At 46.2% G+C, this 26,556-nt stretch overlaps 1 protein-coding gene across 1 annotated transcript in view; it reads left to right on the forward strand.

The window, feature by feature from the left end:
- The window catches only part of LOC126441105 (E3 ubiquitin-protein ligase TRIM37-like), a 224,858-nt gene that overhangs the window by 19,627 nt on the left and 178,675 nt on the right, over positions 1–26,556 (forward strand). Inside the window, exon 2 of the mRNA XM_050090679.1 lies at positions 11,194–11,450. Within this exon, the coding sequence (XP_049946636.1) occupies positions 11,194–11,450 (257 nt within the window). The remainder of the gene's footprint in view (positions 1–11,193; positions 11,451–26,556) is intronic.

A 26,556-nucleotide genomic window follows, 5' to 3' on the forward strand; every position in this document is an offset into this window, starting at 1 on the left:
CTCAAGTTTCTCGCTTACTCCTGCCGCTTGTCGTCTGGGTCCATTCACATGTAGCATTCGATTTGACGAACACCGACGTCCAAATAGATCCGGGATCTCCGCACCATGTTCCGTCACACACGATCACCAATTCCTGATCCTCCAGCATCAAAAGTGTCGGCTAGACCATCAGTGACAGAGCCGCTCGAGTTCCTGCTGCTAGTAAGGTGAGCACACCGTTTCGTTTATTACATACATTTACGAGCTTCAAACAGGAGCGACCTACTTTCGGTTACCTGAGCAGTTACTGGTATATTTTTCCGATTTCTTGAGTGTTTGAGTGCTTACTAGGAACAACCGCTTATTTTAATAACAGCGTAGCGCAGAGCACCGCCGTTGCTATCAACCCTTGTGTCGACCCTCCTATCGTAAAGGCTTTTGTTTGTTTTGCTTAGAACAGCTCAGCGTCGGTTAGACCGTAAGTGACAGAGCCGCTCGAGATCTTGCTGCTAATAAGGCGAGTACAGCGTTTCGTTTATTACATATTTTTACGAGTTTCAAACAGGAGTGATTTCAGAAATGGATAGGCACTGAGATTGCTATGTACAGATGCGAGCTGAGTTGGTGACCCTTCGCTCACAGCTCTAGAGAGTTTTTTGCTTCTGTCGCACAGCTTGAGGCTGCTGCCAAGGGGCATCACTGTGTGTGGGGCGGGGAGGGGGCGAGGGGGGAGGGTCGGACGCACGGATGCGAGGGACGTCGAGCACGACTCACGTGTCCCCCGATTGGTCGATTGCTGTGGCCGCCCCGCGTGCTGCCTGCACTGAGGTTGACCACTCACCCGTGGTCGAGTGAGAGATCATTCCAAAGTCTGGCAGACAGCGAAAGACTTTCCGAGGGATTGATCGTAGGACTTCCCCAGTTCGTTTAACGAATAGGTTTCTGGCGTTATCTGTGGCTGACGAAGCCTCTCAGCCGGATGCAGTCGTCCACCCAGATGCAGTTGGAAGGATCGATGGGATGACTACAGGGTGGACAGAGTAACGTTAGCAATTTGAAGCAGGCGCACAGTAAGGGCTGGTTTAGGTAAGTCGGCTGTGTAAACGAGCAGTGGCGTGTTGTATCCTTGCGCCACACCGACTGTTGTTAACGTGAACCTGTCGTTTGGTTAAATAGACGTGTTATGTTCACTGCCCTTGGTTTCTCAACTCGGCGTTCACGAGAAGAGAAATTGTTACCACGAACAGACTTATTCATTTATTTAGTTAATCGTATGGTGATCGTATACAATACACAGTTGATGTAAGACAAGTGATTTTATACGATATACATATGTTATAAGACAAGATTAAACCATAAAGTCTGTGCTTTTCAACCAATTAATTAAGCTGGGTGTGAGAGTGAACAAGTCGTCGGGAATTCCCGGGTATAAATGAAGTGGACAGCGTTGGACTAGATGTTCAATTGTCTGCTCTTCTTAATTACATTCACACATTGGTGAACTGATCCAGCCCCATTTGTACCTGAAATAGTTACAATAACCATGTCCAGTCCTTAACCTGTTGAGGTGGCAACAGAGGTTCCTCGGTAGGTCAAAACTTTCTGGCTTCTTTGTGGGATCGAGGTGATGGGCTCTTGTTTCCAATGTTTTTGTTGACCATCCATGCTTCCAGCTTTCATTTAGATCAAAACCATCCGCGATGAGTTGTCTTGCAGTAACACTTGCTGGTCTTCTTGATCGCAATCGTTACTGTGGCGGATGACAGAATTCCTGGTGCAGTGGTAGAGAGGGTGATGCAGATTTTCTTGGTCTCCCTCAGTAGAAATGAATATATGTAAGCAACTGAAGAATTGTTACCAAATTACACTCATGATTTTCGATTTAGAATGTCGTCATACTATAGCGTTGAAGAACAGCGCGTCTCCTGCAAAACTACTTCACTTTAACAGTGTCAGCTTTAAAATTCAAATCACGTACAACAGCGATATTAATAATCAAATAGCACTACGTTACTTCTTTAATAATACACTCACTTGTTTCATTAATTTAAATTGCATTTGTGAATCGCAGCGTAAAAACGTTCAAAACGTAATAACCCTGGCACCATCCTCAAGTTAGAAACCTTGCTCTTTAATACAGTGAACAAACTAACAAACTATGTTTCCAGTGTGAAAACAGTATTTCACAAGCCTCCTGGTCACTCCAGTGCATCGTAATTCGCGGTAGGGCATTATGCGGCTGCAGTGGAGCGAGCGAGTGGCAAACAGTGAGCTCATATGTTTACAAGCTGAACCTTCAGAAGGCCATATCCGCGTAATTTCAGAATTACGGCCGAAATTTTCGCTCGGTACCGAGTGCTGGGGCTGATGTCTTGCAAGTGAGCTTTCTTCTCCTTAAAATATGAGGTCAAGTTGTTGACGGTTTCAGGTTAGAATAGATCTTAGTTCTTTGAGTACGTTCGTTGCCAAATGTATTTGCAAATTCCACGCGCCTTTACAAAAGGGCACTTTAAAATTTGGTGATCTTTTCTTATGTTTCGTTACGTGTGTATGTACTGTCCAGCCACATTAACGTGACCGCATGTCCAAAGCCTGAAAAACCACTTTTTTCAGCAAGGAGCTCTGCGAGACCTACAGGAAGAGCGTCAGTGAGATTCTGGAAGGTACCGAAAGGGATGTAGAGCCATGCCGACTCCAGTGCCGTAGCCAGATGCGCTATGTTTCTCTGTTGAGGATCCAGGCGCGAATAGCCCGGTCGAGGTGGTCCCACAGATGCTCGATTGGGTTTAAATCCGGGGAAATTGGAAATTTATGGTAACGACTATGGGAACAAACTGCTGAGGTCATCGTCCCTAGGCTTACACACTACTTAACCTAATTTACACCAACTTATGCTAAGGACAACACACACACCCATGCCCGAGGGAGGACTCGACCCTCCGACGGGGGGAGCCGCGCGAACCGGTGCAAAGCACCTGAGACCGGACAGCTACCCCACGCGGCTAAATCCGGGAAGTTTGATGGCCAGAGGAGTACGGCAAACTCATCCTGGTGCTCTTCGAATCACACACATACACTGCGAGCTGTGTGACATGTTGTTTTGTCTTGCTGGTAGATGCCATGGTGTTGAGAAAAAACAAGCTGTGATTCTTGAAGTTTTCCCGGTGTACTGTATATTCGATGAGATTTCGGGATTGCAGCCGGATCACGTTGATTTCTTGCCACGGTATTTCGGCTGCAATCGTCCAGCCATCTTCAGGTGAGTGTCCGTCACTGGAGACTGCAAGTTCCCGGAGTCAACTTTATAGCAAAACATTGGCGCGAAAACGCATGCGCCTTGGCCTCCGTCACAGGAGCATCCTCTATTGAAATCCGCGCCCTCTGGAGGTACTGTCGTGGACGACTGGAGGAAAAGCTTTCTGTAGATGTCTGGGCAACAGTATGTTATACGGTGAATTAGGAACAGTGAGAATCCTACATGTCTGATGTACTACGAGGACTTGCCGCAGATTGTGTGTGTGGCAGTTCCGCAGCATCAGTACAGGCGCATGCGTAAAGGTGAAAACTACATATCCGACCTCTGTCGGAGTGCGCGCCCATTATGAATAAACTGTTTCTCTCAGAGGAAATTAGAGAGATCACCGGGTCCCAAGCCTTGTCCAGTTTAAAACCGCCATCACGATTTATAAGATTTTGCTCTAGGCGTATCTCCACAGATTCTTTAATTACGTGTCGTCTGACCGATGTGAGCTTTACCACGTGTTGTTTCTGATGGAGACAGCCTTACAAAGGAGCTGGAACATTTAGAGTCAGTGTCTGCGCTATAGCGCACACCCAACAGGCGAGTACCGTGAGGCCCCCACCTGCCCGCATTGTAGGCAAGCGCACTTTCTCCGGCAGTGCCCTAACCTTCAATCCCCTCCCTCCTGTAATACCTGCAATCTCCCCCATCTCACCTACTCCCAAAAGTGTAAAGCCCGACCCCCTCTGACCACTCCTGAACTCACCGTCCCTGTCCGTCCTCTGGACGCCCCCACCCCTCCTGGCAATTCCGTTCGTCCCCCCCCCCCCCCCCCCACCGCTGTGGACATCATCAATCATCAGGTTCCTCACCATTGTCCTACAAAACGTCCACCTTTTCCAGCGCCCTCACACCCTCCAACAGGTCTCCCTCGCCGCCCATTCCATTTTCCGCTTAAAAATGTATGCCACCTACTCCAACAACCAGGCCCAATTCACCTTCTCCCGTCTTGACACCCTTCTCTAAATCCCTGTCATGGCGCGACAGCACCGTATTCTTTTCAACAACATCCGCTCCCTTCCCACCAACAAGAACCTCTTCCCGCACACCCTTGCCACCCACTGCTTGGATGCCTTCCTCCCCAATGAAACCTTCCTCCAACCCCACCACACCGCCCACACGTCGCCCTACCTCCTTCACCGCTCCGATAATCCCCTCCCGATTGTGCGTGGTGGAGTTGCCATTGGTCACCACCGCCAGATCCCAGTTCAGCTCCAACCTTTCCTTCCCGACCCCATCGAACACCTGATCCTTAGTCTCTTCTTCCCCAGCCTTACCGTCACCTGCGCCACCATCTACATCCGCCCTAACGCCCCTATTCCCATCGACTTCCTCTCCCACATTGACCGTACCTTCTCCTCCTACGTGATCGCCGCCGATCTCAACATCCATAGTCGTTCCGCCGCCCAGTTACGGCGGTGTCATCAGTTCCTCTCCTCCCTTCAAGGCGACATCATCCCCATCCCCCAGCACACCCGTCCTGAATCCAACTCCACTCCCAATGTTATCCTTTCCTCCCCTAACCTCCTTGGCCGCATAACGGTGGATGCCCTGGAGCCTATTGGTAGCGACCATCTCCCTGTCTTCCTCACCGTTTCAGATGGTCGTCGCCCCCACCCCGACCCTCGTAATGACCCTCCCCCAAAGTACGTCCATTACTATTCCCATGCCAACTGGAATGCCTACCGGGATACCCTCTCCACCCAGGTCGATAGCCTCCCCTTCACCTACCGCCACCCTGATGATGTTACCCATGCCACCTCCTTTCTCCAGCAGACTTTGTCTGAGGCCGTGGAGGCCCATTTCCCTACTGTCTCCATCCACCCCCACCGTCCTACCTTACCCCCACAGGCCGTCCTCCTCCTCCGTAAATCCCGCCATCTCTACCGTGCCTTCCTCCACACGCGTGACCCGGACACACTCCGACGCCACCGGCAACTCCAGCGACACATTCGAAACTTGCTCGCAGCTAAGAAACGCTGGGACTGGCGACAGACATGCACCCGTTTAAATGCTACCCTACCTATAAACTCGTCCAAGTTCTGGTCAGCCTTCCGTCGCCTTACCGGAACTAATCTCCATGATGATCATCCCTTCCCTGACACCCTTAGTAAGGCCAATCACTTTGCCTCTTACCTCTCCTATGTCTTTTCCATCCCCAATGATCCCCGGTTCGATTACTCCCTCTTCCCAGATGTCCGCGATCGAACTGACACCTCTGTCTCTCCCTTCGCACCTGGTTTCCAGTACTTGGACAACATTGCACACACGGAACTCAATGCCCCTATCACTACACAGGATCTCATTGCTACACTCCGCACGAAACGCAACACTGCTCCTTGTCACAATCGTGTCACCTACCGTCACCTTCGTGAAGCTCCTGTCTCTTTCCTCTCCACCCTGGCCAGGCTCTACAATGTAGTCCTGTCCACCGGTTACTACCCCGACCTGTGGAAAACCTCCCATATCCTGATGTTCCTTAAAACTGGTAAATTACCGTCCGCCGTCTCCTCCTACCGACCCATCAGCCTTACCTCGGTCTTCAGCAAGGTCCTGGAATCTATCCTCACCCGCCGCATCCACCAGCATCTCCACCAACACTGCCTCCTTCCTGTTACCCAGTGTGCCTTTCGGCCGTCCTTCTCTTCCGACAACCTTCTCCTTCACCTCACTCATCTCCTTTCCGAACAGCTTAATTCCCATCGCTCCACAATCTTCCTCTCCCTGGACCTCGAACTTGCTTATGACCATGTATGGCATTCCGGTCTCCTCTTCAAGCTCCAAACCTTCGCCCTTCCCATTAACTACGTCCGTCTGATCGGCTCCTTTCTCTCCCTCTGTCCTTCCTATGTCACCATCCATAACACGGATTCCTAACCCTTTTTTTCCTCTGCCGGTGTGCCCCAAGGCTCCATCCTCTCTCCCCTTCTGTACCTTTTATATACGGCGGACATGCCGCCGCCGTCACCCCCCGTTCACCTTCTCCAGTTTGCCGATGACACCGCCTTCCTTGCCCTTGGCCCCACCTTGCAGCGCTCCCAACACCTTCTCCAATCCCATCTTGACCGGTTCACTGCTTGGTGCAACCTGTGGTTGCTCAAGGTCAAGCCCTCCAAAACCCAGGCGATCATTGTAGGCAAAACCACCCCTTCCTTCCGCCTCCTTGATTTCTATCTCACCATCTATGGCCGTCCTATCACCCTCACCCCCACCCTTAAGTACCTTGGCGTCACCCTCGACCGTCGACTCTCCTGGACCCCCCATCTCTGGACAATCCAAGCCAAGGCATGCTCCCGACTCCGTCTCCTCAAGCTCCTTTCCGGCCGTACGTGGGGTCTGGAGCCCTCCACCATACTCCACACCTATAAATCCCTCATCCGCCCTATCCTTTGTTACGCCCATCCGGCCTGGATCTCCGCCCCCCCCCCTACCTTTTATAAATCCCTTCAAATCCTTCAACGCCATGCTCTCTGCCTCACCTATCGCATCCGTCTCCCCTCCCCCACGCGGATCCTGTACGATCTCATTCCGTTCCCCCACCTCCTCCTTTTCCTTTAAAGGATGCAGATCCTGTGTACCTCCCGCAAACTCGATCCTCCTCACCCGCTTGTCTCGCCCATCCTCTCCCGCCCCCGCCCACTGCCGCACCTGTATTCCCATGTCCCACCCAGTCTCCGTCTCTCCACCCTCCTTACCCTCTCCCAAGGTGGCTTCCGCAAGCTCCCTCTCCCTGATGATGTCCTCCTCCCCTCCATCTACCCCTCCTACCAACTTTGATCCTCCCTCCCTCTTCCTGTGTTTGCTCCTTTGGGCACCTTCCCACCCTTCTCTGCCTCTTCCCACCCTCCTCCATTTCTCCTCACTCCTCCCCTGGGTTTCCCCTCCCCTGTCCCCCTCCTTCTCCCCCCATCTCCTCAGCCATTGGCATCCTTGTTCTCCCCTCTCCCCCACCTCACCCTTCTTCCCCTCTTGGCAGGTCCTCAGACTCGCACACGCTAAGTGGACATTCGCACACCGCAGATCATCGCCATCAGTGTCTCATGTGTGCCGTCGTGTTTAGTGTTCAGTGTTCACCGTCACACTCCATCGTTCACCAGTGCATCGACATCTTCAGTGTTTGTGCTTCGTGTCAACAGTTTGTAGTGTGGACTGTCATCGAGTGTGAACGGCTTCATGTTTTTTTTTTTTTTTTTTTTTTTTTTTGTTCATGTGGCTACTGCTTTTTCCCCGCCGTTTTGCTCCAACCCATGTGTCTTCTCTGTTTTCTCATTGTACTATCTTTGGCTGAAGAGCGGCGTATCGTGCTGCTGCCAGCCTACCTGTTATACTGGTATTAAAATCACAATAAAGAAAAAAAAACAAAAAAAATTTAGAGTTGGTGTTCAGAGGTAATGGTTACTCTCCACATCAGATTAGTACAGCGCTAAGAAGGAAGAAACGTGACCACCCACAACACAAGAAGATAAGGAGCTATTCAAGCCCAGAACGTTCCTTCCATATGCCGGCAACCTGTCATATAAAATAGGTAGGATCCTAAGGAGACACCAAGTTAAAGTAATCTTCCGGCCACTGCCGAAGATTAGTGCCCTTCTAGATTTAGTAAAGGACGATCTGGGTCTGTGGAAGGCCGGGATCTATTAAATTCCTTGCCAGTGTGGCAAAGCTTACATCGGTCAGACGACACGCACAGCACATGAAAGGTGCGTTGAACATGAACGCCACACTCGCCTTTCGCAGCCCAGTAACGCGGCTGTAGCTGAGCTCTTCAGCCTATAGAATTTTTAAAACATAAGAAGATAAGAAACAAGAAAATCAGGCGATAAAACGGTGACGTAAATTGTAAAACGGCGGAAAATTGTGGAAAGTTAAATCATAAAACAAATGGTGGGCGATGATAATAAAATACACAGGAAGCAGACAGGGAAAATAGTAGACAGACAATTAAAACACAGCGACAGTCTGGTTTCTGTTCGCAAGAGATGTAAAAAATCACACCCATCGACAGTATGATGTCCGTTCGCAACACTTCGGAAAAGACGCGCAACACTTAACTATCACTGGAAACAAACACCACTCAAAAGTCGGCATGAAGATGACACACCACAGGCAAGGGCAGATCGGGTGGGGGAGGGGGGGGGGACCTGGACAGATGAGGGTGAAAAAGGGAGGAGGAGAGGAAAAACAAAGGGGGGGAGAGGAGGGAGAGGACTCAGAAGGGGGCAGCAGGGCAGACGCGAAGGGAAATGGGGAAAGGCAGAGGAAGGAAATGCAGAAGGACTTTGGAGAGAAGGGAGGCAGAGAGAGGGTAGGTGGGGTAAAAACAGGATGGAAAGAGGGGGGAGAGGGAGCCCGGAAAAAAGACAGAGGAAAGGAGGTGGAGATGTGGATCAGAGTTGATAGGAGAGATAAATGGAGGGAGAGAGTACATCACTCGGGAGGGGGAGTTGACGGAAGCCACCTTGGGAAAAGAGATGAAGGGTGTAGAGATAGAGGGTAGGGGGGACACAACAGTGAAGGCGCAGCAGAGAGCGTGGGTTGGAGAGGAGAGCATTGTATTACCACAGGACATGCTATGGATTTTTCTGCCACGAAAATTTTGGCCTCAGTGAAAACTTTTTGGCATTCAGTAATTAAAGAATCTGTGGAGATACGCCTAGAGCAAAATCTTATAAATCGTGATGGCCGTTTTCAACTGGACAAGGCTTGGGAACCGGTGATCTCTCTAATTTCCTCTGAGAGAAGACATTTTATTCATAATGACACGTCTGGCGACATCTGACGTCTGTTTTTAGCGACGCAGGCGCGCATTCCGACAGAGGGCGGACATGTAGTTTTCACCTTTACGCATGCACCTGCGCTCCACAGATAGAACAGTAGATTCAGAGGGCGCGGATTTGAAAAGAGGACGCTCCTGTGACGGAGACCAATGCGCATGCGTTTCCGCGCAAATTTTTTGCTATAAAGTTGACTCCGGGAACTTGTATTCTCCAGTGACGGACACTCACCTGAAGATGGCTGGACGATTGCCAGCCGAAATACCGTGGCAAGAAGTCAACGTGATTCGGCTGCAATCCCGAAATCTCATCGAACAGAAAACAAGCTGATTGTAGAGGTAGAAATGATCCCCAAGGATATATGTTCATACTTGTGTTGCTCCTCTGTGCCTTCCTGAATGACAAGTTCAGCCAGTGACTGCCCTCCTGCCTGCACCCAATTGACGATTGTTGCATGGCATTTGCTTTCAGACGTACGCACCCCAACGGGCGTCTGTCCGATGGAGCATGAAACGTGATACATCTGAACAGGCCACCTGTCACCAGTCAGTGAACGTCCATTTGCGGTAATGGTGTGCAAATTCCAGCATTCGTTGCCATTGAACAGCAGTCAGCATCGGTGCACGAATCATTCGCCTTCTGCGGCGGCCCATACGTTGCAAATTTCGCTGAACTGTAATTGAGTAGCCCCTTCGTTTATATGGGCAGTCAATTACTCAACTGTAGATCGTCTATTCTCCTGTATACATCTCCACATCCATCGCTCAACCCTGTCATTTATGACAAGCGGCGCATCACAGTTGCCTCGGCGCAGGTTTTGCATAACGCTATTTCGCCCTCCACGGTATACCGGGTGATCAAAAAGTCAGTATAAATTTGAAAACTTAATAAACCACGGAATAATGTAGATAGAGAGGTAAAAATTGACACACATGCTTGGAATGACATGGGGTTTTATTAGAACAAAAAAAAGTTCACAAAATGTCCGACAGATGGTGCTGGACAGCAAAACTGCTACCGTGACGGGTGAGAGGTACGCCGATATGTTACAAATCGCATCATCCCCAGCCTGGCAGATAAACACCTGCTGGAACGTACCACGTTTATGCAGAATGGCGCTCGACCCCTTACCGCTAGACGTGTGAAAGATCTCTTGCGCACGTCGTTTGGTGATGATAGTGTGCTTAGCCGCCACTTTCGTCATGCTTGGCCTCCCAGGTCCCCAGACCTCAGTCCGTGCGATTATTGGCTTTGGGGTTACCTGAAGTCGCAAGTGTATCGTGATCGCCTGACATCTCTAGGGATGCTGAAAGACAACATCTGACGCCAATGCCTCACCATAACTCTGGACATGCTTTACAGTGCTGTTCCTAACATTATTCCTCGACTACAGCTATTGTTGAGAAATGATGGTGGACATATTGAGCTTTTCCTGTAAAGAACATCATCTTTGCTTTGTCTTACTTTGTTATGCTAATTATTGCTATTCTGATCAGATGAAGCGCCATCTGTCGGACATTTTTTGAACTTTTGTATTTTTTTGGTTCTAATAAAACCCCATGTCATTCCAAACATGTGTGTCAATTTGTACCTCTCTATCTACATTATTCCGTGATTTATTCAGTTTTCAAATTTATACTGACTTTTTGATCACCCGGTATATTAACCACGGCGGCACACGAACAGTTGATGAACTTAGCCGTTTCGAAAATGCTTCCACTCTTGGCTAGGAAGGCAATGATCATGCCCATTTGGACGTCAGATAAATCGCTCCGTTTCCGCATTACGACAGCGACTGCACTGTTTTCTGTGCTCCCATGACACGCTTTATATACCCTCCACTGCTAGTCTGCCACCCACTGTCTGTGACTGGTTATTGCACATTTATAATTCGATTTTGTGTTAAAAATTCGCGCTTTTCTTGCAGTTGTGCTGTCAGATTAACATACTTTATTGGCTACTTATCCAGTTCAGTTATGTTTTGTAATGAACTCAAACATGTCCTGTTTATATTATTTTGTAAAATAATTTGTATCTGGAGAAAGGAGTTCTGCTTGAAGCCAAAAAAAAGAAAATAATAAATCAATAAATAAGAAAAGTGTTGAGTTTTGGTGACAGGAGCGTGGGCTCGTGTTGCAGTCACTGGCGGAGACGTTCCGGTGCTTCATCTGCATGGAGCGGCTGCGCGACGCGCACCTGTGCCCGCACTGCTCCAAGCTGTGCTGCTACCCGTGCATGCGCCGCTGGCTGACGGAGCAGCGCGCCCAGTGCCCGCACTGCCGCGCCGCGCTGCGCCCGCACGAGCTCGTCAACTGCCGCTGGGTCGAGGACGTGACGCGGCACATCGACGCGCTCGCCGCCAACGCGGGCGCCGGCGACCCGGCACACGCCGACAGGTACAGCCACCGACTCGAAACACCGCGGCCGGCCTGCCGCTGGAATCCAGCTACTCCTGCGTGCGGGTCCGTTGCCTTGAACGCTGTTTCACTTTTGGAGGTCGTCGTTCACTGTTACGGGGTACATACACTTGTGTGTACAACTTACAGATGAAAGTACACTACTGGCCATCAAAATTGCTACACCAAGAAGAAATGCAGATGCTAAACGGGTATTCATTGGACAAATATACAGGGTGATTCAAAAAGAATACCACAACTTTAGGAATTTAAAATTCTGCAACGACAAAATGCAGAGCTAAGCACTATCTGTCGGCGAATTAAGGGAGCTATAAAGTTTCATTTAGTTGTACATTTGTTCGCCATTTCAGCCAATAAAGTTTTTGGTCCCTTTTTCTTCGAAGGTGCTACTGTAACTGGACTACAGTATCTGGAGATGTTAGAGAATTGGCTGTTCCCTCAGCTCGAACAAGAAGCACAACAATTCATATTTCAGCAGGATGGAGCGCCACCACATTGGCACTTATCTGTCCGTAACTACCTGAACGTCAACTACCCGAGGCGATGGATCGGCCGCCAGGCAGCCCGTGACAGAGCACGTCATCACTGGCCTCCAAGAAGCCCTGATCTTACCCCCTGCGATTTTTTCTTATGGGGGTATGTTAAGGATATGGTGTTTCGGCCACCTCTCCCAGCCACCATTGATGATTTGAAACGAGAAATAACAGCAGCTATCCAAACTGTTAAGCCTGATATGCTACAGAGAGAGTGGGACGAGTTGGAGTATCGGGTTGATATTGCTCGAGTGTCTGGAGGGGGCCATATTGAACATCTCTGAACTTGTTTTTGAGTGAAAAAAAAACGTTTTTAAATACTCTTTGTAATGATGTGTAACAGAAGGTTATATTATGTTTCTTTCATTAAATACACATTTTTAAAGTTGCGGTATTCTTTTTGAATCACCCTGTATTATACTAGAACTGACATGTGATTACATTTTCACGCAATTTCGGTGCATAGATCCTGAGAAATCAGTACCCAGAACAATCACCTCTGGCCGTAATAACGGCCATGATACGCCTGGGCATTGAGTCAAACAGAGCTTGGATGGAGTGTACAGGTACAGCTGCCCATGCTGCTTCAACACGATACCACAGTTCATCAAGAGTAATGACTGGCGTATTGGGACGATCCAGTTGCTCGGCCACCATTGACCAGACGTTTTCAATTGGTGAGAGACCTGGAGAATGTGCTGGCCAGGGCAGCAGTCGAACATTTTCTGTATCTAGAAAGGCCTGTACAGGACCTGCAACATGCGGTCGTGCATTATCCTGCTGAAATGTAGGCTTTCGCAGGGACTGAATGAAGCGTAGAGCCACGGGTCGCAACACATCTGAAATGTAACGTCCACTGTTCAAAGTGCCGTCAAAGAGAACAAGAGATCACCGAGACGTGTAACCAATGGCATCACATACCATCACGCCGGGTGATACGCCAGTATGGCGATGACGAATACACGCTTCTAATGTGCGTTCACCGCGATGTCGCCAAACACGGATGCGACCATCATGATGCTGTAAACAGAATCTGGATTCATCCGAAAAAATGACATATTGCCATTCGTGCACCCAGATTCGTCGTTGAATACACCATCGCAGGCGCTCCTGTCTGTGATGCAGCGTCAAGGGTAACCGCAGCCATGGTCTCCGAGCTGATAGTCCGTACTGCTCCAAACGTCGTCGAACTGTTCGTGCAGATGGTTGTTGTCTTGCAAACGTCCCCATCTGTTGACTCAGGGATCGAGACGTGGCTGCACGACCCGTTACAGCCATGCGGATAAGATGCCTGTCATCTCGATTGCTAGTGATACGAGGCCGTCGGGATCCTGCACGGCGTTCCGTATTACCCTCCTGAACCCACCGATTCCATATTCTGCTAACAGTCGTTGGATCTCGACCAACGCGAGCAGCAATGTCGCGATACGATAAACCGCAATCGTGATAGGCTACAATCCGACCTCTATCAAACTCTTAAACGTGATGGTACGCATTTCTCCTCAGACGAGGCATCACAACAACGTTTCACCAGGCAACCCCGGTCAACTGCTGTTTGTGTATGAGAATTCGCTTGGAAACTTTCCTCGTGGCAGCACGTTGTAGGTGTCGCCACCGGTGCCAAACTTGTGTGAATGCTCTGAAAAGCTAATAATTTGCATATCACAGCATCTTCTTCCTGTCGGTTAAATTTCGCGTCTGTACCACTTCAACTTCGTGGTGTAGCAATTTTAATGGACATTGGTGTAACTTTCGCATGATGTGTCACTACCTAGTAACGCAGCACGGTGAACCTGGACCATACATAGAACGAACTGCTACAGTATAGTACAGAAAGTAACTGAAAGAAGAGACGAACAAAAATGACACTTTTATTCAAATACAATAATTACACTGAAGTCACCACTAATTATGATGGTCCCCCCCGTACATTACAGAAGTTGGGACACAATTCTTAACAGGGTGTGGTATCACCACGGACGGCTGAAATGTGTCCCATGTTGGCCACAGAGTTGGTAAGGAGTTATTGCGGCAAGGCGTTCCATTTCTGCTGCTGAATGGTCGTTTGTGCACATTGACGTGCCGCAGTACGCCTCCCCAACGCATCTCAAACATGGACTCTCGTATTTGAGATGGGGAAATGAGCAGGCCAGTCCGTTCGCCGAATATCCCCTAGTTTCACGAGCCACTCCACCTACGCTGTTCAATGCGGTCGTGCACTGTTATCCGTAAAAATGAAGACAGGGCCCTATGCACCCCTGAAAGGACGCACATTGGGAAGGAATAAACTGTCACAACAAGTGTGAACCGGTGGGTGTACTGTCTTCAAAGGTTTGGAGGGCATTACGCCTTCCTACATCATAGCATCTGGATCAAAAAGCGATCATGTTCGGCAGCCATGGACCTATCCTCATATGGCGAGAGGTGACAACATGTAATTCATCCAGGAACATTGATCGTTTCTGTGGTCCAAGTATTATGATGTGGAGAGGCATTGTGTTGCCCATATATACTGTCCTCCAAATCTTTGACGACGGTACACTGAATGGTCAACGTTATTGTAACACTGACCTTCCCCATGCGCCTCTTTTCAGTTCATTCGGCACTGACTTCATTTTTGTATATGACAATGTGAAACAGCATCGTACAGCACAGATGGAGGAATTTTTGGAATGGTATTCGGCGAATTGACTGGTCTGCTCGGCCCCCTCCTTAAATCCGATCAAGCATGTGTGGGATGTCTTGGGGATGTATACTGCAGCACGTCCATATGCACCAGCCACAATCCAGCAGCTCTCAACAGCGCTGGTGGAGGAAGGGGAAACCTCCACCTTAAGTTCTCCTTACTAACCTTGTGGCCAGCGTGGGAGCACGTTGCAGAGCATGCATTGCCGTCCGTGGCGATCACACACCCAGTGTCATACATTTTGTAATGTCTGGGGGCCATCATGAACCGCTGTAACAAGTACAATTATTGTTTTTGAATAAAAGTGTCATTTTTGTTCTTCTTGTTGCGTATTTCTTTCAGTTACTTTCTGCACTATTCTGTACCAGTTCCATATGCGTATGGTCCGAGTTTTATCGAGCTATGTTACCTAGCAGTGACACATCCTGCGAAAGCTGCCTTCATTCTTAAGTTTTGCATACGAGTGTATGAACACTCCATCAGTACCGGCCCCTGCCAAACAAAATTAGTCACCGAACGTCTCTGATGCTTACTTTTTGTATCTCTTTCAATAAAACGAAATTGCAGTTTAAGTAATCTTGGACGGAGTGAAACCACACGGTAAACTTTTCCAATCTTCATTAACCCTTCTGTGTCTAGAGAAGACAGTAAAGTGTATAGTATACAGCATACTGCGTTGGCAAAATTAGTAGTTATACCACGATTTTTGTGTCCACGAGAAGTTCTAATTGCCTGCAGTGACGAAAGTAAGTGGTCGGAAACGTTATACACTGAAGCGACAAAGAAACTGGTATAGGCATGCGTATTCAAATACAGAGATATATAAACAGGCAGAATATGGCGCTGCGGCCGGCAACGCCTATATAAGACAAGTCTCTGGCGCAGTTCTTAGATCGGTTACTGCTGCTCAATGGCATGTTATCAAGATTTAAGTGAGTTTGAACGTGGTGTTATAGTCGTCGCAGGAGCGGTGAGACACAGCACCTCCGGGGTAGGGATGAAGCGGGGATTTTCCTGTACGACCATTTCACAAGTCTACCGTTAATATCAGAAATCCGTTAAAACATCAAATCTCCGACTCCGCTGTGGTCGGAAAAAGATCCTGCAAGATCGGGACCAACGACGACTGGGGAGAATCGTTCAACGTGACAGATGTGCAACCCTTCCTCAAATTGCTGCAGATTGCAATCCTGGGCCATCAACAAGTGTCAGTGTGCGAACCATTAACGATACATCATCAATATGGGCTTTCGGAGCCAAAGGTCCACTCGTGTACCCTTGATGACTGCACGACACAAAGCGTTACGTCTCGCCTATGCCTGTCAGCACCGACAATGGACTGTTGCTGACTGGAAACAATTGCCTGTAGGATGAGTCTCGTTTAAAATTGTATCGGGCAGATGGACGTGTACGGGTATGGAGACAACCTCGTGAATCCATGGACCTTGCATGTCAGCAGGGAACTGTTCGAGCTGGTGGAGGCTCCGTAATGGTGTGGAGTGTGTGCAGTTGGATTTTTTTTTTTTTCGTGTGGGTGGGGCCTCCCGTCGGGTAGACCGTTCGCCTGGTGCCAATCTTTCGTGCTGACGCCACGTCGGCGGCTTGCTTGTGGATGGGGATGCAATGATGACAAGGACAACACAACACCCAGTCTCTGAGCGGAGAAATCTCCGACCCAGCCGGGAATCGAACCCCACTGTGCATTCCGACGGACTTCGGCAATTCCAGCAGGACGATGCGACGCCCTACAAGTCCAGAATTGCTATAGAGTGGCTCCAGGAACGCTCTTTTGAGTTTAAACACTTCCCAGACATGAACATTATTGAGCATATCTGGAATGCCTTGCAACGTGCTGTTCAAAGTAGATCTCCACCCCTCGTACTCTTACGGATTTATGGACAGCCCTGCAGGATTCGTGGTGTCAGTTCCCTCCAGCTTTACTTCAGACATTACTCGAGTCCGTGCCATGTCGTGTCCCGGCACTTCGCGCTTGCGGGGGCCCTACACGATATTAGGCAGGTGTACCAGTTTCTTTGGCCCTTCAATGTAAGTTTCCATTGCTCTTTAGTCCAGATTTTGTCCTCATTCTTGGTATTCTGATTTACATGAGGTTTGTCAATAATAGTCCTACCATGAATATTTTGTTTTTGTGACATTGGCCACATTTTTTCATTGCCACTATTGTCACTGATGTGCCAGCGAAGCAGGTACCGAGAATTTGGCCTCTTTAGAAGTCTGTAATGCCTGAAATGAACGTAGATCAGTATTTTACCACAATGATTAAAGGTTTGTTGCTGGCTCAGACCAGTCCAGAGATCTTATAGTAGAACAAGAAAATGTTACGGTATGACAGAAACATCAGTCTACCGCGCGGGTAATGTAGCGCTAGTGCCACGATCTTTGTACCTTCCATCCAATCAAGTTCTCAAAGAGCTCATGCACCCGAAAATCATTCTGCATGCAACTGCTGGTTATAGTCATTTGCATACTTCTCCCTTTATCTTCTCAATCCAATCCTTGCATTGTACAAGTCAAGTTCGATGGAAACGTTCAGTCATACATGCGGCTCCGAACCCGTATAAGGCAAAGGCATCGAAGGAGCAGAATGAAAACCATATGACCAAACCAACGAACGTTTCTTCCTGCTGTCAAGCTCCTGAACGGCATTCTCGTAGCATCAGGAATCTCGTTTTCGCTGAGAAACTAGCGACTTGCTTTTGTTACCGGGTATGAACCTGCTGCTGTTCTGCACAAATGAAAGTGCATCAAGGATTGGGGAGAAGTATAGTTGAATGGGATTGCGAAAGACCGCCACTGTTTGTCAAGAAGTCTGGCCGGACCGCCTATAGCTGGGAAGCTCCATTTGTGAGGAATATTTAATTAATGAACTTGTTTCTCCCCTTAGTTGGCCAAAACTGTGTTCAGACAAGTTTCCAGTATCCAGGATGTTCTGTTGTAGGAGTTACAGTTTTGGTCTGTTTCTCTGTGGTTTTTCCATTACGGCAGAGGAGCTTTTCTGTGGACGGGGGATGGATAGATTACTAGTAGCGCGAGAGAGAATGCAATGAGGCAACTCCCTTTAGAAAGCTGTTATTAGTAAAAGACGGATAGAACCAATGGGAATACCTATTACTGAAGCAAGAGGAAACAAAACAGTGGCTGCTATATTGATTGTCTGAAAGACTGATACGTTTAACAAATTCCTGCAGTTGATCTGTTCTGGACATTTTACAACAGTCGAATGCAGGTACTCGAGTTCAGTCGAGTACTCTGCAGAGTAAAAGTGGTGAGTTTTTGATTCCATCATGGTGTAGACGTGATCGATATCGTTTCGGCAGTCTTGTAGTGTCTTCAGGTTATAGTCGTGGTCAAGAGGTACCTGGAAACTTAGTGGTCGAAGAAGTTGTGGTTGCCGTTCTTACGACGGCACAGTAATGAGAAAGGGGGCATACAGAGGTACATGAATGCGTTTCGATTAAAAATGCGCAGTTTTTGGTGAGAATGTTATTAGCTGTTAGTAAACAGCTGGGGAAGGCCAAGATAGAAAATCACGGACATGGTGATGTTAGTTGGGTTAAAGCGAATAAAATACTTTGTTCCACTGGAAACCAAAATGCTTAAATCCTTATGACACTTTTACTCTCACATTTTTCAATTATTTTTCTGAGACTTTTTTCAGACGTCATTTTGTGGGACACCTTTAGACGGCAAAGTGGAGACGCCACGTAGTTTTCTTCTGGTCCAGTCGTTGCACTTGTAAAATTTACTGAGTACCAGAGTTTTTGTTAGTGGAAATGGATTTATAATTATTTAAATTCGCCTCACGGACGAAAAAGAGGCTAATCTTCTAAAAACATTTCATAACTTCGGAAATAAAGGACCTTCATCTTGTGAATTTCTCTCCATCTCTGCATAATTAGTACAACATACATCTATTCACACCTATTTACTGTACTCAAGCCTTGGTATCCCTCCACACTTCCTTCCACTGTCAAACTGATGCTTCTTTATGTCCAGTGATATGTTCTGTCAACGTGACATGTCTTTTAGTCAAGTTCTGCTATAAAATTCTTTTCTCCACAATTTTATTCAGTGTCTCCAATCTTTAGCATTCTCCTGTAGCCCCCCGTTTCAAAAGCTTCTATTCACTTGTTATATTAACTGTTTATCGTCCAAAAATACTTCTTAACATTTATGTTTATATATTGAAGACAATATTGTGTCTCTGTACAGAAATGCTTTTCTTGCAGTTTGCCGTGTCTGTATTTTATATCCCCTGTAGTTTAGTCGTTGTCACTTGTTTTGCGAGTCAAATAGCGAAGTTCATCTACTGTTTTCAGTATCTCATTTCCTGATCTAAATCCGTCAGCCCCGCCTGACTTAATTCGACTACATTCCATTACCCTGTTTCTTTTGTTGGTATTCATTTTAAAATGTTTTCTCAACACGCTTTCCATTTCGTTCAACTACTCTTCCAAGTCCTTTGCCATCGCTTGTACAATTACAACGTCATCGGAAAACCTTTTAATTTCTGTTTCTTCCCCATGAATTTTAATGCCATTTCCAAATTTCACCCTTGTTTCCTTGACAGATTTCTCATTGTAAAAACTAGATACCATCTGAGGTAAGCTACAAACCTGTCTCACTTCTTTTTCAATTACTGCTTGTCTTTCATGTCTTGCAGTCTGGTTTCTGTACACGTTGTAGATAATGTCCTGCTCCCCAGATTTTATGCATCATGCTACTTTAGAATTTCAAAAATAGTATTCCATTCTCATTTCTCAAAAATTTTCTCTAAATCTACAGATAGTATGAGCGAGGTTTTGCCTTTCTTTAATCTGTCAGTATTGCCCCGCGTGTTCCGACAGTTCTCCAGAACCCAAGCTGATCCTACTCAAGCCAGTTTCAAAGAACTTTGCAATATTCCGTCAATAATTATTGTTTTATTTACGACGATAACTTATTAAACTGATGGTTCTGTAGTATTCACATCTGTCAGCACCAGCCAGGGATTATTACATTCCAGCCGGAGTGGCCGAGCGGTTCTAGGCGCTTCAGTCTGGAACCGCGCGATCGCTGCGGTCGTAGGCTCAAATCCTGCCTCGGGCGTGGATGTGTGTGATGTCTGTAGGTTAGTTAGGTTTAAGTAGTTCTAAGTTCTAGGGGACTGATGACCTCTGAAGTTAAGTCCCATTGCGCTCAGAGCCATTTGAACCATTTTGATTATTACATTCTTCTCTAAGTCTTAGGGTATATCGACTGCCTCAAATGCCTTACATACCGGGTGGAATAGTTTGGCTCTTCCAAGTAAGAGGATGAATCAGAAAGTCTTTGCCCCTATTTTTTAGCCGAAGTGAGGTAAATACAAGTAACTACAAATAGATGTACTATTCTACATACCCTACACTACATAGGCTACACAGTCCCCACAATGGTTCAATAAATTTATCCCATCGCAGCACTAAATCTGATATGCACCTGTGGTAGAATTCGTCCGGTTGACTGTGCTCATCGTTGGATGTAATCATTGTCTCACTGGGGATGAGATTCGGGCTGCTTGTTCAAATGGTTTAAATGGCTCTGAGCACTATGCGACTTAACTTCTGAGGTCATCAGTCTCCTAGAACTTGGAACTAATTAAACCTAACTAACTTAAGGACATCACACACATCCATGCCCGAGGTAGGATTCGAACCTGCGACCGAAGCGGTCACGCGGCTCCAGACTGAAGCGCCTAGAGCCGCACGGCCACACCGGCCGGCGGGCTGATTGTTGGGAGGTCCAGACTCTCCCAGTGAAATGATCCAAGCTTGTCGGCGGCTCCCGTTGCTTCATCAGATCTCGAATTGTCGTGGAAGATGACCACGCCAGCAGATGACTCTTAACGAATTTTTTTGTCACAGGCGACCCCGGTTGTTTCCACACCATGCTCTGCTGGTTCGATTCCGGCGTGAACTGTCACTCTCCTCGGTATACCGTTGCATATGATTCAGCGTATCAGTCATTCGCTTGCCTTACATCATGTCATCCAACTGCTTAGGCACCCATCAACATGAAACCTTCCGGTATCTTAAGTACCCGTAAACAACGCCGTAAACACTCCCATACGAAATTCCAAGTTCCTGGAAAATGTCCTTGAGATCCACACAACGATCCACTTTCGCCATTGCATTTATGCGGGAAATGTTGTCGTCAGTCAGCGGCGAATGAAGCCTCCGCGATCGCTCTTCACGGCCTTTTATGCACAACACCACCATCTCACATTTCTCAAAGTGTGACACTTTCTTCCAAAAAATGGTTCAAATGGCTCTGAGCACTATGGGACTTAACATCTTAGGTCATCAGTCCCCTAGAACTTAGAACGGCTTAAACCTAACTAACCTAAGGACATCACACACATCCATGCCCGAGGCAGGATTCGAACCTGCGACAGTAGCAGTCCCGCGGTTCCGGACTGCAGCGCCTAGAACCGCACGGCCACCACGGCCGGCACTTTCCTCCATTCGTGGGCTACATTTCCTTGTGGATTTCGATGCGAGTTCGTCCCTTACTCCATAGAAAATGAATCACATTTCATTGCTTCTACGATTTGGACGTGTGAGGCACAACCGCCATCTTTAACAACCGACAGTAGCGTTTTGTCGCGGAGCTACCGCCATATAAGGCCGGGCCGGGCCGGTCTAAGAAAGGTCCACCGCTGGGAATGGATATGTTTACTTTATATTTACAGAGGTAATTTAACTAAAAATAGGGGCAACGGCTTTCTGATGGAATGTTGCCCACTCCAGGTGCTTGTTAAGACGCAAGTCTTTCAGAGATCTATCCATTTTTTCCCCTCGAAGTACCATATCTCAACTCTCATCTTCAAATACTTCCTCATCTCTTTCCATGATATTGTCGTCAAGTTTGTTTCCTTTGTGGATTCGTTTTTTTTTTATTTCTTCCATTTTTAATCATTCCCTTCTTTGCTTAGCTTGTCATCCAAGTTCTTAATATTCACACAGATACTTCTCTTTCCTCCACAGGCCTCTTTAATTTTCCTATAAGCGGGCACTATCTTTCTCATAGTGATGCATGCATCCACAGCTTTTCATTGCTCCTCCGAACACCGTAGCTTTGTGATTTTGCATTTTGTTGATCTCATTTCTTAAACTCTGTATTCCCTTCTGTCTGTATTTTTATATTTTCTTCTTTCGTGACTTAAATTGCGTATCTAGTGCAACTCAAGGCTTTCTAATAGGAATTGTCTTTTTGCCTATTTGATTGTCAGCTTCTTTACTATTTCATCCTTCAAAGTCACCCACTCGTCTTTTATTGTAATCCTTTTCCCTGTTTCATTCAATCGTTGCCCATGTTCAACTTGAAATTCTTGGCAGCCTATGGTTCTTTCCATTTATCTAGAACCAATCTCCTCAATTTCCTACCTTTCTGAAATTTCTTAGTTTTAATCTGTTGATCGTAATCAATAAGTTATGGCCACAGTCCACATCTTCCTCTGGAAATGTTTTGCAGTTTAAAATCTGGTTTCGAAATTTCTGTTACCGTTGTGTGCTCTATCTCAAGCCGTTTGGTGTCTCAGGTCTCTTACATATATACATCAATTTTTCATGATTTTTAAACCAACTGTTAGCAAAAGCTATGTTATGCTCTGTTCAAAAGCCTAACATGCTTTCCTTTTAATTGCTTTCGTCTGTTCCATGTTCTCCTGCTATTTTTCCTTCTCCTCCTTCCCCCATATTTGAATTCCAGTTCCCCATCACAACTCAGTTTTTGTTTCCCTTGATTATCGTCTTAAATTATCAGCACGGTAGAGTAACTCAATAATTTATTTTATCAGCTCACACATTCCTTCAATATATTCATGATCTGCGTTACTAGCAGGCTTATAAATTTATACTCTGTGTAGAGTCTTGACCTAGTGTCCACCTTAGCTTCGATAATGCATCTACTATGCTGTTCGTAGTAGCTCACCTACATTCCTATTTTCTTCTTCATTAGTAAACTTACTCCTGCATCATCCGTATTTGATTTTCTGCTGATAGATCAGTACTTACATGACAGGTCGTCCAGTTCTTCCTGTCACTGCATTTCATTTATTCGCACTGTATCTTTCAACCAATCCATTTCTCTTTTGAAATTCTTTAACTTACCTACCCGATAAAAGATATAACATTTAACGATCCGATTCGTAGAATGGCAGTTTCTTTTCTTTTTTTCTGCTGACAACATCCTCCTGAGCAATCCCTTCCCATAGATTTGAATTTACTTCAAGACTATTTCGTCCATTCAGTAGACCTGCATGTCCTTGGCAAATATACTGGCAGTAGTTTCCCCATTATATCAGCCGTTCGAAGTTCGAATTTAGCAAGACCACACTGGCTACTTTTACAAGGCTAGGTCAGCCATCACACAGACTGTTAGCCCTGCAACTACGGAAAAGACTACTGCCCCTTTTCAGGAATCATAGGTTTCTCCGACCACTCCAAAGATACCCCTCCAGTGTGGTTGCACCTATGATACGCCTATCTGTATCGCTGAGATACTCAAACCACCTCACCACGTCAGTGTCCAATGTTTGTAGGGTGCCAACATTACATAACAAACGGGAAGACAGAGCAGAAATCAAAAAAAGCTTGAAAGCTGAGTTGAGACCCGAACCTGAGAGTATTTAGGTTATGTTGAAATGGAATGCTGTAAGATTCCCACAAGCTCTCTGTGCAGAAGACATCCAATGGCTACTATACACTGAGGCTGCTTCTAGATCTACGTCTACATGTATACTCTGTAACCCTCTGTGAAGTGCATGGCAGAAGGTACATCCCATTGTATGGATCACTGGAAAATTAACTGTTTAAATGCCTCTGTGCTTTCTATAATTAACCTAATCTTGCCCTCGTGATCCCTATGGGAGTTATATGTATGGGGTTGTATTATATTTCTAGAGCCATTATTTAAGATCAGTTCTTGAAACATTATAAGTTGGCTTTCTCAGGATAGTTTACATCTGCCTTGAAGTATCTTGCAGTTCGGCTGTTTCAACATTACCATCAAACCTCCCGCTGTGGAATAAACCGCTGACCATTCATGGTGCTCTTCTGAGTATGCGTTCCATGTCCCCTATTAGTCCTATCTAGTAGGAGTACCACAGGCTTGAGCAATATTCGAGGATGGGTTTACACGAATTATTGTACTTCCCTTGTATTCTACACATAAACCGAAGTTCGCTATATGCTTTACCCACGGCTGAACCTACGCAATTGTTCCTACAAAGCGTTACACCATATATTTGTATGAGTTTATCGATTCCAACAGTGACTCGTTGATATTATAGTCATACCATACTGCATTTATTTTTTCATTTTACGACGTGTCCAGTTTTACATTTCTGACCGTATAAAGCAAGTTGCCAATGCGTGGGCCACATTGACCTAATCAAGATGCGACTGAATTTTATGCAGCTTCTTCGAGACCGTACTTCATTGTAGATAACTACATCGTCTATGAAAAATCTAAGGTTACTGTTAATATTGTCTGCAAGGTCACTTATATACAACATGAACAACAAGGGATCCAATATACTTCCCTGGAGCACACTGAATTTACGTCTACATCTTTCAATAACTCTCCATCCAAGATGGCTTGCTGCGTCCTCTCTACCAAAAAATCCTCAATGCAGTCGCAAATCTCTTTTCATGCCCCATTCGAACGTACTTTTGATAATAAGCGTAGTGTAAAACTGAATCAAATGCTTCTCATAAATCGAGAAATACTGTATCTATCCAACTGCCCTGATCGATGGCTTTCAGTATGTCATGTGAGAAAAATGCGAGTTGTGTTTCACATTATCGCTTTTTTCGAAATACATTCTGGTTGACATAGAGAAGGACATTCTGTTCGAGATACCTCATTATGTTTGAACTCAGAATATATTCTAAGATTCTACAAGAAACTGATGTCAAGAATATTGTACAGTAATTTTGTGGATTTTTTCTACTACCCTTCTCGTAGACAGGTGTGTGATCTGTGCTTTGTTCCAAGTACTAGGCTTGGTTTTTTATTCGAGGAATCAACGGTATATTACAATTAGAAGAGGGGCTAACTCAGACGAAAATTCAGTATAGAATGTCATAGGGACTCCTTCGGGCACTGGAGCTTTCTTCGATATTAATGATTTTAGCTATTTCTCAACGCCACTGAGACTAACACTTACTTCATTCATTTTTTCGGTGATAAGAGGATTGAATTCGGCCAATTCTCCTGGGTTTTATTTTGTAGAGGATCAATTGAAAACGGAGTTAAACATTTCCGCTTTTGCTTTGCTACTCTCAATTTCGGTTCCTGTTTCGTCCATGAGTGACTGGACACTAACTTTCGTGCTACTAACAGTCTCTACATATGACCAGAAACCCTTTGGGTTTTGTGAAAGATCTTTTGATAATATTCTGCTCAATATGATTGAGGGATTGAAGTGTTATTGCTCAAGCTACGGGTTGTAACTGATTCAACAACTTCCCTAAAGATTTGTCCCCCTGATAGCCTTCTGGTAACTTTTACTGTATTTGCTTACTGTCGCCTTTTCGCATTTTCTTGAAGCTATGCAGTATCACTCCTTGTACAGTGGGTTTCTTCTCCATCTGCCTTTTAAAGAACTCTTCTGTATTTTGCAGCTCCGATACAAAAATTACAACGTTGGGTGAACAGATCTCTCAGTAGTCGGTACATCAAAGCAATCTCTGCATACAGATTCTTAGAATAGAACGGATTATGATGACATTTGTCTTCAGTTTCTTTCAACTGTTCCCGGGCGTTGACAATGTAGGCAGCGCCTCTTGTTCTCTGCCTTCCAATAAACCACCAAGCTGTGACGCCAAAGAATTAAGTCCCTCACAGCAGGTGGAGACGCTCAGTCGGTGTCGCGCCTTAGTGACGTTCTGTGCTCACGTGTCTCACTCGAACTCTGTACGCTGATCAGCGCGCGTACAGTGGATAATTCCCCAGATGCTAACTTCTTAAATAATGTTTTTACTCGAACATCTTTCACTTGGTTGCGAGGAAGAGGTGAAGCAACCTGTTACAGCACAGTATTCACGGACTTCTCTCTTGACAGCCAGAAGCTTCTCATTCAGCAGCGCTCTGTCTACAGCCCTATGCTTTGTTTTGTATATATTATGCAGTATTCTCTGTTTCTCAAGAAGTTTATTTCCAGTGATTGCATACCATGTAGGTGCCGAGAGGTTCTAGACCTCAGATGTTAAGTCTCATAGTGCTCAGAGCCATACCACGTAGAGTCCCTCCCATTATGAACTGTTATTCTGGAAACATATATATCCAGTGCAAAGTACACTTTTCTTTTAAACTTGAGCCATAGTTCCTCTACATGCACTTGTCCTGAGCTGTAAGTTTCAATTTCCTCATTGAGATATGACACTACTGCTTCTCTGTCTAGGTATCTCAAGATATAAATCTTTCTACTTGTTTTAGTTGCCGTTTGTACTTTGGTATTCATTGTTACTATAACTGTCTCATTGTAACTGGCACCCATTTCGATGTGGATATACTCAAAGAGGTCAGATCTGTTTCTTGCCATTACATCAAATACTTTTCCATCATGAGTGGGCTTCCGAACTATCTGTTCTAGGTAGTTTTTGGAGAATGTTCCATAGAATATCATGTCACGCCCACCATTAATAAAACCGTATTCATCCGACTTCATCATTGGATGGTTAAGTCTCCTCAGATGATTACAGTACGATTGGAGTGCTTACGTACAAGTGAACTGAGGTTTTCTCTAAGGTTTTCAGTTACAACAGGAGGCGATTCTGGTGGTCGATAAAAGGATCCAATCATAATTTTATGGCCACCCTTG

The sequence above is a fragment of the Schistocerca serialis genome, chromosome 1 (assembly GCF_023864345.2).
Source record: "Schistocerca serialis cubense isolate TAMUIC-IGC-003099 chromosome 1, iqSchSeri2.2, whole genome shotgun sequence".
Lineage (NCBI taxonomy): Eukaryota > Metazoa > Arthropoda > Insecta > Orthoptera > Acrididae > Schistocerca > Schistocerca serialis.